Source organism: Chaetodon trifascialis, chromosome 1, assembly GCF_039877785.1.
Source record: "Chaetodon trifascialis isolate fChaTrf1 chromosome 1, fChaTrf1.hap1, whole genome shotgun sequence".
NCBI lineage: Eukaryota > Metazoa > Chordata > Actinopteri > Chaetodontiformes > Chaetodontidae > Chaetodon > Chaetodon trifascialis.
The window spans coordinates 14,411,409-14,428,657 of record NC_092056.1 but is presented as its reverse complement, the minus strand read 5'-3'; the positions used below and the strand labels follow the sequence as shown (position 1 = coordinate 14,428,657).

Below are 17,249 nucleotides of genomic sequence, written 5' to 3'. Positions count from 1 at the left end.
CCCACACTGGCTGAAGTCTGACACTGACACTGTAACTGCGTCTCTGCTCGGAGACAAGTGAGAGCCACTGACATTTACAGTGGACACAGGACATCAACATCTGCTAATACACAGAGACTCGTAGTGGACTTACTGTAAGTATAAGCAATGACAACACAGGATTGGTTTAAACTCACAGTGTCTCTAATGGGATATAATATAAAAACTGTGCAGTCAGCTGATGAGGACATTCTTAATTTATTTTTTATTTGTATAGTGCCAAATCACAACAAAAGTTGTCTCAGGACACTTTCCATATAGAGCTGGTACAGGCCGAGCTCTTTTATCTACAGAGACCCAACAATTCCCTCATGAGCAAGCACTTGGCGACAGCGGCGAGGGAAAACTTCCTTTTAACAGGCAGAATTCTTAGAGCTCTTTCGCTTGCATCACACAATGAACATGTCATTAAATCCTGATTTGTTGTTATCTGTATGTTAGGCCTGGTGTTAACACCTCAAATATATTGTTACCATAGATAGCAGAAGCGACACAGTCTCTCTGGAATGAGACCTCATCCAATCATTCATTCTTCTAATGCCTTTCCAACCTATTCAAACACTACTTGATTCTAGTGAACGCATCAACAACAGTTTGATTGACACATTTTAAACCTGAATGTCAGTGGAGGTTTTCCATTTGTTTGTTGTGCTCTACTGCCAGCGTGTGGCGAGAGGCGGCGATGGCCCAAAAGTCTCTGCCGAAGAGGTCATCTCTTTTCATGAGGTCTTACAACAGTACTGATACACTGTTAAACAGTGTTTGAAAGACTTTGGATTTCTCATCTCAGCATCTTATGTAACTGCGATGATCAGGGTGCTGAATATCTGTTCTTCCTTTTCTTCCTTTTTTCTTCTCACGGTAACAGAACTGAAAAACAAAACAAAAACCACACTGCTAATGGCTTTACTACAATTAGTGTTACAAATAATAATAATAATAACAATAATCACATAGTCAGATAATCCGGTGGCTGCTTAAACTGAGCTCTAGCAGCATTAGCCTCTCTGATTCTTATCAAAGGGCCATTTTTTTTCCTTTGAAATTGATTTTTTTTTTTCAAAGGGCCATTTATGAAGTAATTTTCCCGAGTCAGATGAAAGTGGAGGGAGGTTGCTCATTCTTCTGGAACATTTGTTTTTCATCAATCAATACGGCTGGAGTAAACCCTGCCTCGTGTCTCTATCAAAGCGCAGAGGAGATGAGTCTGCTGACAGTGGATATAAAACGTATATCAACCCCGTTAACCTCGTCAATTAAATCCAGGGTAGAGGCCTTATTGTTTTACTCTCACACGTTTATGATACACATGGCTGGCTGCCTCCATTCTGAAATGCGGCTATTTATCCTGTGGACTCTTTCTGCTTCTATGAATAATGTTAAGCTGTTGGAGCTGTTTAAGGAAAAAACTGAGAGGACAGGAGCCGCTTCATGTGTTGCACCCTGTTCATACTGAATATAGATAGATAGATAGATAGATAGATAGATAGATAGATAGATAGATAGATAGATAGATAGATAGATAGATAGATAGATAGATAGATAGATAGATAGATAGATAGATAGATAGATATTATTCATCCCCAAGGGAAATTCACTGAACATTCACTGAACACAAGTATGACCCAAATTATCAGTTTTAACGATGTATCACACACATCATGTATTCTTGTTATGAAGTATCTGCTAGCTGAGAGTGCCAGAGTTCTGTTTCAAACTACATTTAAAAAATATTTGGCATTTTGGGTTGACATTAATTGAACATTAGAGTGTGGAGTAGATGATGATATAACGTATCAGGAGCCAATGTGTCATGTGAGTTTTCTAAAGAGGATTTCTCTCATCATTCCTTGTAAACAGCTTATACATGTTCCCGAGGGGCTTCTGTTCATTGTCCTAAGAAGAAACGTTACCTGCTTCTGCAGTGGAGAGCAAAACCTGAGCACTTTGTCATTTTAACAAAGATATAAGAACAATTACTGTGACAGTATTCAACAGCAGCTCCCGTGGGGCTTTGATGGCATGCCAATGGAGCCATCAGTTTTATGTGCCATGAAAGTTTGTTGCGTTGTAACTCCATTTTGTAGAGAAGAAGCATATCTTAAAGAGGCATTCATTTGATCTGATGAAACCAGAGGCTCTGTTACATAAAAGTAAAAGTTGAAAACCAGGCTGATAACAATGGGACTGAAAAAAAGAGGGATTATGATGTTTAGTAATATGAAGATGTTGTGCTGGGAACTGGAGGGACAAAATGATGCTTTAATCCCCCGAGCCACCAAAAAGCTCATATGACTGACTTTGGTGATGTGAAAACAGGTGTGTGTGATTACTCCTGCCATCTGTTCACTCGGCTCAGCTATTTTATTTTAAGGCTGACTTTGCTCTATTTCCTTATTTTTGATGAATGAATTTGAAATGAATTTTTGATGAATCTGAAAATGCATTCATAAAGCAGTTTTTAAAGGCAGCCTTGATGGAGAAAGTAGTTTCTCATGACAAATCAGTCGTAGACTCAAACTTGTTACCTGGACTATAGAGGACGGCCTTTTACGTAACCGACAAGGATCCTTTCACAGGACAGTTACATCAGATCCGGTTTATTAAAGGTCATTATCAAGCGAATCAAGTCTTCTGCAAGGCTGATACTGAAACACATAGATTTCCTGTTAAATAACATTTTTGTGATGGTTATTCAATCTACAAAGTTAAGACTGCCCAGCTTAAAGAGTCTTACCATATCTTGATTGAAATTCAGTTGCCCCTTATATATATCACATCCAAGTCTTAGCCAGCTCATTCAGGTGTGTGTTCTGACTATAAAGCAGGTGAATGAAGATGAGTGGTGAGCCTCTGCCTCTATGAAACCTTCTGGGCCTCATACGCTGTATCTACCAGCTGTTAAAGCTGCTAACACTGCCTTAAGTTTGATATCTAAATTTCATCCTTGTGCTCAGTTGTTTTCTCATTGAGCGTCATGATGATCTGATGACTGACTGAACAGTATTTCCGTGAAGTCGTCTCCAAATGGACCACATGGATGAAAGCATGGAGGTTTCATCTGCGACGAGGACATTCACGTCCTCACAATCAATCAGACGGATCAGCAGCTCCACCGGCACAACCAGCAAGAGCATCTCCCTGAAAAGGAAAGGAAACTCCACTGGTCACCCGTAAGTCAGTCCACAAACACACTCTTACTGCCCTCAAATGTGATGCTTTCGTTTCCTTTCTGTTCGCCCACACAGTCCAGATGCCAGTTGTTTTTGGATAAATATTTATTTTTTGTTTAGAGTTAAATATCCACCTCATATCATCCTAACATCCTCGACCTGGTGACAAGGTGACGCGTGTTTTTTAGATCTGCTTTCCTTCCCACACACAAAAAGCTGCAATGCAACAGAGAAGAGTTAGAGTGCACTGGAGAGTTGAAGCAAATGTTGTTAAAAATGAAACTGCATAAAGCCAGCGGTCAGTCTCACCTAAGCAATCTACCAGACTGGGGATTCGGGTATGAAATTCATGCAGCTATGTTTAATAAAGGGCACACTGAATTGACAAAACCCGGTCCAGCGGATCCTTGGTCATGGTTGTGTTAAACAGTCTTCAAATAGGCAAAAGTTCAGCATTAGAGTGACAAATTAGCAATAGCAAAAAGTATGTTCCACCGTCCACCTTCCACCGTGTCAACATAGGCAAGAGGTTAAAAACCCCACAATGAATGACACTTTCACAAACAATTTTTTTTAGATTGATGGAATAATTATCTTCAAATAATTACATGATTGGTGCAGCAAATAAATAAATGTAACTTGTTCCAGCACGTGGTCCTGGTTTAGGTCACAGCTATAGTCAAAAGACATTCAGATCAGCTGAATTAATTATTCGAAGTTGCCCACAGGCATGAATGTGTTTATCTGTTAGCCCTGCAGTGTGCTACAGTTCCTGTCCAGTGTGTTTCCCTGCCTCTCACTGATGGATTAGCCTGAGATTTTCTTAGGGCTTGACAGTTTCCTTAAGGTGAAAAGAACAAAAGCATTTTGTTGCCTAAAATGTTAGCTAAACATCAGATTGCTATGTCCACTTTATTTGTTTTATTTTAATTCTTTTAAACACTATATGTCTAAGGCTGGTTGGTATGAGGACACACACTAAGAGGCTAACTTTTTGTACTCAGAGCAAGGCTTTTTCCATTTCATTTAGTATGGACTGTGAATTAAAATACTGCTTTACTGCTGAGCTGACTGCCTAAACACTGTCTCTTAATATCAGCCTCATTTGCAAGGGCAAACATGCTTCAAACCATCTTATTTCTGCAGGGACTGAGACGACCAGCAAGGCTGCAATCAGACTGCCGGGTGACCAAGGCTGCTTTAGTTTGACATGGGCCGTGATAGTACAGCAGCAGGAGTGGAGATGATCTCCTTACTGTTTGTGTTACAGGATAAATCACAGTCTGATACAGAAGAGATACAGGGACAAGATAAACAGCTTCATAGATGAGCTGGCATCATTAGTGTTGACATGCACCACGAAATCAAACAAACTGGACAAACTCTCAATCCTGCGGATGACAGTCCAGCACATGAAGACGTTACGAGGTGAGAGGATTTTTGCAGTTAAATACTGACGATGGTTCATGTTTAAACAGCTGATTAACATTTTGTCTCTAAAAAGCAGGTTCTGCTGCCAACTGTTATACAGAAGTTAATCACAAACCTGCGTTCTTATCAGATGAGGAGCTAAAACACTTAATACAGAGGGTAGGTCTACTACGGTACGTGAAAATGAAAAATGTGTGTATTGCTAAGAGTGCAGTTTTCACAGAAAAAGCAAATATTATAAGACAATAAAAATAAAGCTAAAAATTAAAAGCAAAAATTACAAGAAAGCCTTCAGATAAGAGTGATTTAAAATAAGAAACTGAGGTGGCAAGTCTGTAAGGTACATTCTGTAAGGTCAGCGAGGGCTGCAACCACCGATGGAAGCCACAGAATTAAGTGATTATTTGTAATGTGTATTTTATGGTCAGAGTAATTTGATGGTTAAATTTAGAGCCATCGCTGGACCATGACCGAGGTGTTTGGTGGAGTGGTTTGCGTGTGTGTGCGTGGGGGGGGGTCACGACGTGAAGCTCTTTCTGGAAAAAGGTTTATTTGTTAGGGGGGACCAGCAGACTTGTCTGAGCATGGGTAATATTTTTCTTTACATCTGGAGCGCGAGTTGTACCTTAAAGCTGCTGTAATTGGTATGCTTTATGAGAAAGGGTTTGCTCATAGTGATGAACCCACGTAGAATAATCACCCGCCTCCAGCTCCCCTCAGTTCTACAGAACGTTCAGCTTGTTGATTTGGCTTAACATCCAGTCACTGTTTTGTTCAAAGCTTACATAAAAGAGAGCCCTCAGCTATGATGATGAGTTTTGAGGTCCTGACCAAAAGTATGAGATTACAGATTTAAGCAGCTGGGATGTGACTGTTCTGCAGGTTAGCTGGTGTCTAAGGACGTCTCTGGGCACTGTGGACGGGTTCCAGATCTGACTGACAGAGAGAAACCCAGAAAACCAGGGGGCAGACGGAGGAGCACAATGCAAAGATTTGGTTTCCATGCAGGGGCATCTGTTTTAAGAGAAGGTGTAAAAATTTGCAGAGGAAAAGTTTCTGCTGGCACTGACGCCAATAAGACGATAGAACTTTGTTTTGCCTTAGGTCAGCTCTGACTTCATGGTTTTCAAAGTTAGTTTTAGATCTTACAACCTGTGTTCCTCCCTGTGAAAACCCTCTTGGCGGCACTGGTCTGTCCAGTTCTCTGTCTTACCTCTTCTATTGTCCACAGGAAGCTGACAGCTTTCTGTTTGTCGTTGACTGTGATGGAGGGAATATATTGTTTGTTTCTGAATCAGTGCACAGAATTCTCAGCTATACACAGGTAGGTGCTGTATTTCTAAGTACAACATTTCTGTAATTTTGATTGACATATGAAACAGTGTAGATTCTGAAAGCAAATGGCTTATTGAGGATACTGAACTGTGCAATAGGTCTAAGGTAATAATGCCATATCTTGCGCCCTCACTCTTCCTCCTGCATTTTATCCGTTTGTCCACAGAATGACCTGATTGGCCAAAGTCTGTTTGATTATCTGCATCCTAAAGACATTGCCAAAGTCAAGAAGCAGCTGTGTATGCACTTCACTGGTGATATTAGTATTTTTCAATAAAATGACACTGTAATTTATAGGCTACCATCCGCACTGTTACCTTTTTTTTTCCAGGTGGTCCTTTAGTGAAGACAGATATCTACCCAAGTTCATTAAGACCTTGTTCTGGAGTGAGACGCTCATTTTTCTGCAGGATGAAATGCAACCAAAAGTCGGAAGATGGAGATTCTTCATTCAGCTACTTGAAAAAAAATGGTAGGCAGGTGTCTATTGAACCAGTACATTATGTTTTACTGCTTAATCAGTGTGATGCTCGCACATCAGTATTACTTATCATTTTAGAATACACCTGAATGCTTTTCCTTTATTCACAGCAGATCATAAGGGCTTCTGCACGGTTCACAGCACTGGTTACTTAAAAAATAATGAGCTGGGCAATGATGGATGCAACTCAAGCTGCCTGGTGGCTGTTGGTCGGTTGTATCCCCACACTGTTTCTCAGCCAGTGCAGAATCACATCAAAGTCAAGCCCATGGAGTTTGTTTCACGTCATGATATTGATGGGAAGTTTGTCTTTGTGGATCAAAGGTGAGACCTTTCACCACAACGTCTGGTGTCACATCAATACAGCTGAATAAACTCTTATGAAAATGTTTCAGATAGTAAATGCTTGATCAGTAAATAACCTAATATCTCTAAAATGCATTAAAAGATAACTTTCCAAGTGAATATGCTCTTTTTTTTTTTAAGGGCCGCTGTCATTTTGGCGTATTTGCCTGAAGAGCTGCTGGGAAGTTCATTTTATGAATACATTCATGAAGATGATATTGCTCATTTAGCAAAGTGTCACAGGCAAGGTATCCCCTTACAGAAGGGAAAACACTTCTACAAACTGTTCCTGCATAAAAACTGCTGTGCATGTACAGTGATTACACTGATTCAGGTTTGGCAGTCAGATCTGCTCTGGTGGAATTACAATGCTTTGCTGCCATTTCTGTAGCAGAGAGGAGCAATAGGTGAAAACAGTGTTGCAGTTCATCTTACCTGTGGACAGTTCATCCATTACCTGTCCTTGTCCCCCTTTGTCTGCTGTTAGTGCTGCAGCTCAGAGAGAAGATCAATACGAACTGCTACAAGATGAAAATAAAAGGTGGCTCATTCATCACACTAAGAAGCCGCTGGTTCAGTTTCATGAACCCGTGGACGAAAGAGGTGGAGTACATTGTTTCTACCAATACTGTTGTTATGTAAGTAAATCTATCCTTTTCTATCTTATATCAACTTGTATCTTTCTTTATTTGCTGTATCTTTTTTTATGAAGCATTATATTGCTACTCAGACCTTTGATATAGTTTTATTATTTTATGTGTTGTAATGTTTTTTATGGTATTTTATAGCTCAGGATCTTGTAGTTATCAAGACTAAGAGTCTTAATGCTAACATTAGCATGCTAACATGCTTACTATGACAATGGTTTCTTATTGATGTTTATCAGGTATAATGTTTACCATGATGATAGTGCTGGTTTAGCATGTTAGCATGCAAACATTTGCTAATTTGCAAGAAGCAGGATGTCTGCAAGGTTACTGTGCGACTACTGCAGGTGAAGCAGTTCAGTGAATATTTCAAGCTGTGACAGGATACACTGTTATACAGTTATCTGAAGTTACTGTTATATAGGTGACAATGACACAGCCCTTTCCATTAGATATTTGTGTTTAATCGCAACCACTGAAGCAGCAGATAACATGCAGCCTCTTACTCACGGCCTCGTCTTGTTGCAGGTGAACGGAAGCCAGGTCTCCAAACTGTGCCGGGAATGCCTGGTGGTAAGAGGACCTGACTGACATTGACAATTTTAAATGATAATACAACAGGTGCAATATTGACAGATGTTTTTCAGAATGTAAAAAGCTTAAGACTCTAAAAATCGCAAATAATTTTGTCTGCCATTCACTGGCTCTAGATAATATATAGCACCATTTTCCACACAACTGACTACTTGCAGAGAATTCAGGGTCAGAGTGACATGGAAAAAGTAAAATTGAACACACCTTGCCTATGGCAATGTCCATGAAAATGAAACATGAGAAATCAAATACTGCACATTGACTGGTTTCATATTTAACCTTGTTTGTTTACCTACACCTGGTGAAAGGATGGACGTGTGCACTTACAGGACCAGATAGTGCTTGAGGAGGCTGTTTCATCTGCTGCGTCTGCTGTTCTAGAGAATCTGGCCAGAGAGAAGGAAAGAGACAAACACAAGACTACTCAACGACACAGGAGGTGGCAACATCAGCGCAGGTCAAACAGGATGCTTTTGAAGCACTGGAGACTGGACAAGAGGTTTAGTGGCTGATGCGGACTCTGGGCCTCAGGCTTCAGGACAAGCTGAGTGAGGTCAAGACTTGACACTGGTGCGATTATTGCCTGTAAGTCTGCCATCATTGGAGGATATCTGCATAGACACCTGCAGCACAGAAGAAGGAAACCCAAGTGTGAAGGACACAGGCAAAGTTTTTTTTTCTTCTTTGGGGAAGAGATAAAGAAGAAAACAAACTCAGTAAAGTTTAGGGCAGATAAAAACTCAAAAACAGAAATATTAAAAGCTCTTTCATTTTCTCTGTAAGTTTTCCTGTGCGGTCATTTAGTTGTCGCCGATGTTAATTTAATTATGATGAGCCTGATGAGGGTATTGGTGTACGTTTTGCTATTTAATCAGTTTTTAGTTTGTGCTTCTGCATTGAAGAGATGAAGCATATAATCTGTACTTCAAATAAAAGTTGTATTAATTTTTAAACTGCATGGTTTTCATTCAAGGCAAGTTATGTCCATAGATTAAGTAAGCGATGTAAGTTATGTCACAATTTTTATTGAAACTATCAACAGGTTTTATAGTCAAGAATCAAATATACCAAAATGTTATTCTGATGTCTTTATTTGATGATTTTACGTTTTATTTTTAAACAACAATTTTCAAGCTTTGCACAAAAAATTCTGACCACAACAGCCTGTGCTCTGCTTAATGTCTTGGCTGCGGGAGGAGCATAACATCACATATCAGATCCAGCCAATGACTACATACCCAATTACAAGATTCAAAGACATCTGAGAGAAGTTCAACTGGAGATCATGACACTAAGTGGTGATGACTGATTTTCTCCATGATCAGGAAGTCATATTTTCTCCATAGCAAGTCTTGTGTTCTTCCTCCCAAAGCACATTTAGTAGTTAGGCCACCCGCGAGATTCAAAATCAAACTTATCAGTGAAATAAAACCTGTGAGAAAACAGTGACACCACAAAGGGTGCTCGGCCAAACCCATCAAGTTAAGGTACAACAACATTGTAAATAATAATGTTAATAATAAGTGTTTTACTGATTTTTTTCCCCAAACAGAAAAATAAATTCCTTTGGTCAAGTAAAAAACAAAATGAAAATAATAGTGAACACTTATTTTCATCAGTCTTATGTCCCTCACGTTTTTTTCTATACGGTCAACCAGGTTCTTGAGGCTCTAAGGCTGCAAAGGAGGTGTCAAGGCAATATGGTTATGGTGCCCCTGGCACTCCATGCTGCAGCATGCTGGGAGAAGGACTAGAGGAGTAAGAGAGGGGCAGAGGCATTGAAAGAGGACCGGTGTGTCCTCAGACAGCAGGTGAAGGTGCATCAGGGTCAGGCTCGTTGCTGTAGTTGTTGCTGTAGTGATTCCCACTAGGTGGGTGATTAGGCAGGATGTCCAATTCATCCACTTGGGGACCAGGGTGCATCACCACCAGCTGGTCCTGGGGGATGTCTGCTGCTGCTGCTGCCAGGTTAGTGATGGACTTGGACTTGACACACTGGAAGTCCACATGGCGACTTTTACCCTCTTCCTTTTCCCAGGACATGCGGATGAAGGGCCTCTGGACGTAGTTGTAAATCACCTCTGGACGACCCCCTGGTCTTTTTTTAACTTTCTCTTTATATGTAGGGTAGCCTGCAGAAGGAATAGAGTGGACAAATCATTAGCCCAGTTTGTGTTAACAAGTACTGACCACCTACAATACAAAAACACCGGAATAATGAGACAGGAGCTCATTAACCAGACAGCTCTGCTGATGATTGACAGTAGCGGGGTGGTGGCGTTTGTGAACAGGAACTTTATTCCTCTGCAGCACAGAACACACTGCCTCTAACACTATTGGGCTGCAGCCTCAGTTATCTGGACACTTGTACACCGACAATTATCCCTTACTGCCTGTAGCTCATACTTTGTGGTGACTGCAATAACAGGCAGGTACTCTTCACTCTCACATACACAAGAAAGAAACTTGCGTTAACACCAACTAACAACATCACGTCCACACAGTGAAAAACAGGGGAAAATATTCTTTAAGAGAGGATGACAGTCGCATAAACTATTTGAAAATCATTACCCATCCCTAATTCATACAACACACACACACTTATCGGGGGGGGGGGGGCAATGATGTGGATTTAAACTACATGCCTTCAATATTGATATACATTAAAATGGGTGTTTTTGTATTGTGAAATTTGAGCTTCTGTCCATAATAAGTAGCACTTCTTAATTAGCACGCTAAAACCAATCACATCATGAAACAACAGATTTCGAACCATCCTGTACCTTAGCAGACGTTCTCAGCAAAACCAGAACAATGTTGTGATTGATGTCAGTTGTCTTCCCTGTCCTTTTACTGCACTTCTTTGCAGCTGCTCTGCACTTATTTTGCCCTTAGTCACCCACCATAATATTAATTTGATTGTTTAACTCCTTCCATATCAGTATGCCTTTCATTTGTTTAGGTCAGACACCAACTGATGCTATTTTAATGAATATTAACAGCTTTTCATGCTATTCCAATCTGCAACAAACTAACAGATCTATCATGTTCATGCAATTTTCCTTTGAACTTATTACTGTGTTTTCTGCATTATATTCATCTCATGAAAGCCTTGCTGCCCAACATAAGCATTATTTTCAAAGTACTGCTCATACAATGAGAAGAGAGGCTAAAAACATCCATATTTATTTTTAGAGGGTTCAACTTACCTTCAATGCCCAGCCGTATTTTCTTTAATCCCCTCTCCTTTAAAACTGATTTGGCAACATCTCGGTTCTCAATATACTTGAAAAATCTGTACAGTTTTGTGCTGTAGATGACTGCAAAAGGAACAAACCAAGACCAATATTTCAAGATTACATATCTGTCTTTTTGTGTACAAGTAGACCTGTGTGTATGTAGTCTGTACTAGGCGTGTACTCACTCTGTGAATACTCTTCTCCCATTTGTGGTGGATATTCTTCATCCCAGTCAACTACATCATCATCAGTAAGAACTACAATGTGACATTCCCTTTCTCCGCTTTGGGCACTGGCCACCATCAAAGGCAGAACCATTTCCTCCAGATAAAACTCAAATTGTCGCCGAGCTCCGTCATTGGACAGCTCATGCATCAGGGCACCTGATAATAAAAGAAATTGAGATCATCAGTTAGAAGATGTGAACAAATTCAGAATGGCTCTCAGACCGTCTACAATGAGTTATAGGACATAAATAAAAACTTCCTATAAAACATTTCTACCTACAACACAAGAGATTAGTGATTATGCACTTTAATTGCTGCTTGATATCATATTGATATTTATATTGTGTAAAGCTGTTGAAGGTTAAAGTGACAACACAGTTATTGTTTCCGCTGACTGAAACTGCCACTGTTAATTGGTAACACTAACAGCTTCAGTGACCCAGAAAAGTACTCACTAAGGTCTCTGCATTTGATGGTGCTGTAGTCGAAGGAGATGCATAGATAGTCACACGCTTCCCGCAGCTCAGGGATGGAGATTCCATCAGGACAGCGGATTATCCCAGATTTGTAGTAATCCTGTCAATTAGACAGAAATCACATTGAAGGTACTCATTTCAAACGCTGTGTTAATCCATTACCTCATAAGATAAAATAAACATGAAACAAAAGTGCCTACACTTAACAAATGCTCAAAGCTTTCAATGAAAAAACAAACATAAAATCCAACACTGTAAAAGTATCTTCCTTTGGTCTAGCACTTTGCCACCTAATAGCAGATGCAGAACACATTCAACCTGTCAAAAGTTTACAAGATGTCTTCTAAGTAGGCCAAGGGTAATATGAAGTTAGCCTGCATGTATGTATGTGTGACACCAAATGTCAAGCAATGAAATAAAATATATTGCAGCTGTCTCGCTCCATTATTGTGCTGTAGTTGAATGTCTTTTTGCCCTGCATGTATGTGAAATGGAGGAATGTGACAATTAAGTGCTACCACACGTAATTTTCCAGAGGTCACCAACAGCAGCGTTTTCAGTAATTAGCACATCAATCACTGTATCACAAATTAAATTACATTTTCCTGCAGTTTGTCTAATAATGGTTCCATCGTTCACAGTCAGTTGCCACTTTCTCAAAACCGGCTGTATAGTAGTTTGTGGTGGTGTTGAACTGCATTCTGTTACACCCTGAAGTGTCTAATTTTTGGTCTACCATTGTTGATATAAATAGAGAAAATAGCAAGAGACTGACCAGAATTGCTCGAAAAACTGTTGAGCTAATGCCCTCAGCGACCTCGTACTCCCCCTTCTCATTGGGCCGTGTGAAATTATGTTCTCTTCCAGATCCAAACATTCTGAAATAAAGCATATTATTGATTAGCAGACAGCGGAAATCCAAAATTTTCATAGCACTTTTATAAGTACAATTATATGTATAGCCATTTACTTAATACATTACTGATTAGTAAAATACGTTCAGTTATTTTGGCTGTGATAAACAAGGATAAATAGTTATGATGCTCAAAGCACTACTGTACTGTACCTGCCCAACATGGTATTGGGTTGTGCAGTGAAGATGGACGGATCTACTACAAAGCGTGTGTTGTCAACAATCAGAGTGACTCTTTCTGAGGTTCTAATGTTTCGGTTTCCGACAGTGGCACTCGCTCCTCCCTCCTTGGGATTCTCGTAGACAAAGACCATTTCTCCAACTCCCAAGCTTTTGAAGGTGCCTTCAGTACTGGATAGGCTGCTGTTACGACTGCTCACCACCCCACTGCTGCTGGAGCCGCTGGGAGAGACTCTCTGAGGGCGTGGACTACTGGGCCTTGATGATGGGCCACCATCTCGATCTCGGTCTATAGGCATAGAGGCAGAATGGACATCCCATCAAATAACAACTTAATTATTGACATGTTTGACTGTTTTGCACCTCAATTTGGAGGTTTTTGTATTCATAAGAAACAATTTTGAACAGCCACATTTAGTACCATCTTTGGTCTTCATTTGAGTCATGGTCCACTGCTGATCTAATACTGGCAGAGGCCCTACTCAGAAGATATGTCTTGTATCCAGACAATGAAAATATAATCCATCTTTGTTGAAACAAAGACAGGTGGGTTAGTGCTGACTTGATACATTTACAGCCAGAAACAGCAGAGATATAAACCAAGTCTGAGTTGTAAGTTGATAAATGAGGTCAGCTGTTTTCAACAAAAGCTGCCAAGAACTATGGACCTCTAACATGACATCCATATAAGCCTTCTATTCTTTCAATGCACACTCACCGCTGTTGTGTTGGCGGGTGGGTGAGGTGACGTTGCGAATGCAGGGGGTGAGCTGGCCTTCTCTCTCATGTGAGGAGTCCCTGGAGCGATCGCTGGAGCGGCGGCGGTCACGTGAGCGGTCACAGCCTCCACTGGCACCATGCAGGCTCATCTTCCTCTGTTCGGCCTCCACTCGGGATGCTCGGGCCTGACTGCTGTTTTTCCAAGACAAACGCATACTTAACATTCCTCTCTCTTTCTCTGCAGCCAGAACACCACTACATTTCACAGTTGTAAAGTTGTTATAACATGCACGCACACCCATACCTGTTGGACAGACTCAAGAGTTTTACAGATGTTGTGCACACTACTTCTGAGTACTTGTTAACAAAAGATCTTAACGCCACTGTGCAATTGTTGACCAAAATCACAGTATAAAAAAAAACAACATATCGACCAGAACATTTCCCTTTCACTTTAAAACTATTGTCACAGTGTTTACTGTATCCCCATCATCTGGTTTATATACAACGGTTCTCATACAACAGTTAAGGGAGTATAAAACATGCTAATAATAATTCAATTTAATTTGATATAGTGCCAAATCACGACAGAAGTTGTCTCAGGACACAGTATATAGTACATTCACTATGAAACAACACCAACCAGAACTACCACATTCTGTAAGCCCGACATAGGAGTGTGACACACTTACTTAGAGTGCAGCCAAGCTATGTTGCCATCACCTTTGACGTCTAATCTGACACAAAACTAAATCAAAGATTCTTGAGATTTTAACACACTTCTTGTGTGATCTAGTAATTCCTTGTAGGCAAAAGTTACAGAAGGAAGAACGTTTAGAGTCAAGTGCAAAAGACAGTAAATAACATAGGACAGTGCACTGTGCAGCATCTTTAAATATTGAGAGGTCAAATCTCAAATCAATGTTATTGATTTCATAAAAGGGAGATAGGAAAGCGGTGATAGGACCAGCTGCCAGATAATAACATGTGATCCGTGCAAACCCACCAACTGAATGCAGGCAAACATCACAGGTACAGCCCCTTTGGTGTGAGACCAAATAGACAATGCTCTTCCTGTCTATTCTATTCTGCCATCCTGTGTTAAAGAGGCTAAGTATTTTGCACATTGTTTCATCTCTGTTTGGTTTAAAGTTGTGTCAAGGTTAAGCCTCTTACACTTCTTGTTAACACCCTCTATCTTCTATAGGGATATGTGTAATTCTAGAACATGATGTCCATATACAGTTAAGTCATCACTGTATCTTAGACTTAGATACAAACACATCTGATACACCACATATAGCGATATGTGTAATTCTAGAACATGATGTCCATATACAGTTAAGTCATCATTGTATCTTGGACTTAGATACAAACACATCTGATACACCACATATAGATAAAATAACCAAATGGGAATCTCCATTTTTGGCTAATCCAGTGAATTAAATAACTGGACATTCAGAGCAGTTTCACCTGCTTTACAAATATTACTGACCTGTAACATTACTAATGGCTTCTTAACAACAAGTAATATCAAAAGGATATTTACCTTGGTACAAACTTGTCTGGCCATTGACATACTCATTTTGTGTCACTGTATATATTCTGATACACAGATAGAGATACTGTATGTTTATCATCCAATATATCTGCTACAGCTTTGAGCAATACCCAGTAATTTGTACTTTTATGCCATATTGTCCAGTATTATGCTTTCACATTTCAAGTAACAAATGCGTGACTACTCTAATATCAAGCCCCAGCCCTGTCCTAACAGTGAGTGTCACTGAATTGCTGCTATGGATTTTTTTTCCATAAGGTCTGACAGATTGTCAGCTGTCTCACCTCGAATGCTTGCAGAGTTTGCGAGGTCGGCTTGTTGCTTTTCGTTCCCAGTTTTCGGTGTCACTGGAGTTACTGTCATATGACTGCAGACGCGCTGCCATCACCCGTACAGAGGGGAGTCCGGTCTGGATCTTTCACCGTTCATAATCTGGCTAATGGCGAAATCAACAAGTCAGATCGATCACCTAGCAAACCACGAGCTAGCTGTTGTCAGCTAACAGAATAGTTTGTCAGTGAGTTCACGTGTGCTGTTAACTTGAACGTAAACGAAACTGGATGTACCGCGTTTGTGATTGACGCTGAACTGTTAAATGAATATTACACACCTCAGGACAAAGTCTTGTCAACGTTGCTGTCAGACTGAGTCAGCCTACGATTAGGTTAGCTAGTGTGCTGTTAGCATACCTAGCTAGCTAACCTTAGCCGGTGTTGCTAGCGGTACGATACAACACTGCTACATAGTATTCTGAGACAGTTGTGTGGCTAGTGAAATTGCCCCACCAGTACTGACATAAATGCGGTCATATTCTAGGTAGATATGGCAAAAAATAAAAATAGCTACCCAGTTGGCTACGTTTTCCGCTGTCGTGTAATCCCAACCGCTCACCAGCTAACCAGTCATCTCCTTTCAAAACACTCACCCAGCTGACGTCCAACGTGACGACCGTTATTGGCTTGACGTGCTGACGCACACAAAGCTAGAAATTATAGCTGTTGCTAAACTTTGTAATTGGGTTATCTTTGTCTGGAAGTCTGAAAATGCCAATGTTCCGGAGGAAACATCGCTTTGTTTTTAACAGCCAGTACAACGGTTTAAATTTTTTTTTTTTTCCTAAAAAGGGAACGAGAGTTGGCTGATCTCGCAGTCTCGCGATATGTGGCGTATGTTTTTTTTTTTGTGTGTGTGGGGGGCTGTCTTTATTACAAAAGTAAGGACACACAAAAGCTACTTAGGTTGAAAGACTTTTTGTAAGAAAAAAGATTCAACAGTTTTAATGTTTTTATTACTTGTGGGAAACAGCAGAGAGGTTTGGATCAAATTGTAAGTTACATTTCCAAGGAAATATTGCTTTTTGCTTTACTTTAATTCTGATTATGGAATCTGAATGTACAGTATGATAATATAGATGTCATGCAACATTGTAAAAAATAAATCAAGCAACATCTTGCAAAAATGTCATTGTGGGAGAACAAGCCAAAATAAATGTAGCAGTGGTTGAATGTGCTCTCTCAGCGAGCTTCCTGTCACTGTTTTTATAGTCCGTCCATCCCATGGTTTGTGCAAGATCAGAAAAGATGAAAATAATTCTTGTGAAAATATCACAGATGAATTAAAACCAGAAAATTGAAGTTCAGATAGCTGCTTTGTTGTATGGTATCAGACTACAGTCATGCTATAGTCACATGGAAGAAGATTTAAAAACAATTCAATGTCCTGTTTGTTTCAATATCACATACAATGTCGCTGTGACCATCTCAGCCTGAAACCTCTGATGAGGAGAGGAAATTCAAAAAACATGCTTGGGAGACAGAGATGGGGAATAATAGATGATGTCAATTCAGTAATAGGCTTGTAGTAGGCCTTGCATCACTTATTCAGA

General features: G+C 40.1%; 2 protein-coding genes across 5 annotated transcripts; one reads left to right on the top strand and one right to left on the bottom strand.

The window, feature by feature from the left end:
- Positions 1 to 3,075: 3,075 nt before the first annotated feature.
- Positions 3,076 to 8,550, top strand: bmal1b (basic helix-loop-helix ARNT like 1b). The gene is made up of 10 exons (XM_070962545.1): positions 3,076 to 3,212; positions 4,483 to 4,640; positions 4,720 to 4,806; positions 5,879 to 5,967; positions 6,145 to 6,241; positions 6,310 to 6,450; positions 6,570 to 6,783; positions 6,946 to 7,052; positions 7,292 to 7,442; positions 8,427 to 8,550. The coding sequence occupies exons 1-10, from the start codon at positions 3,076 to 3,078 to the stop codon at positions 8,548 to 8,550; spliced, it is 1,305 nt and encodes a 434-aa protein (XP_070818646.1).
- Positions 8,551 to 9,118: 568 nt separating this feature from the next.
- On the bottom strand, positions 9,119 to 16,301 carry btbd10b (BTB (POZ) domain containing 10b). 4 transcript variants are annotated; one of them, XM_070967976.1, is made up of 9 exons: positions 16,211 to 16,301; positions 15,649 to 15,800; positions 13,799 to 13,992; positions 13,054 to 13,369; positions 12,763 to 12,865; positions 11,967 to 12,087; positions 11,470 to 11,667; positions 11,255 to 11,365; positions 9,119 to 10,177 (listed from the first exon to the last, which is right to left on the bottom strand). In XM_070967976.1, exons 2-9 carry the CDS (start codon positions 15,747 to 15,749, stop codon positions 9,846 to 9,848), a joined length of 1,476 nt encoding a protein of 491 aa, XP_070824077.1. In that variant the 5' UTR covers positions 15,750 to 15,800; positions 16,211 to 16,301; the 3' UTR covers positions 9,119 to 9,845. The 4 variants fall into 4 exon arrangements, with proteins under 4 accessions (XP_070824077.1, XP_070824095.1, XP_070824103.1 ...); XM_070967994.1 differs by having other exon boundaries at positions 15,975 to 16,287; XM_070968002.1 differs by lacking the exon at positions 15,649 to 15,800 and having other exon boundaries at positions 16,211 to 16,295.
- Between the last annotated feature and the right edge of the window lie 948 nt (positions 16,302 to 17,249).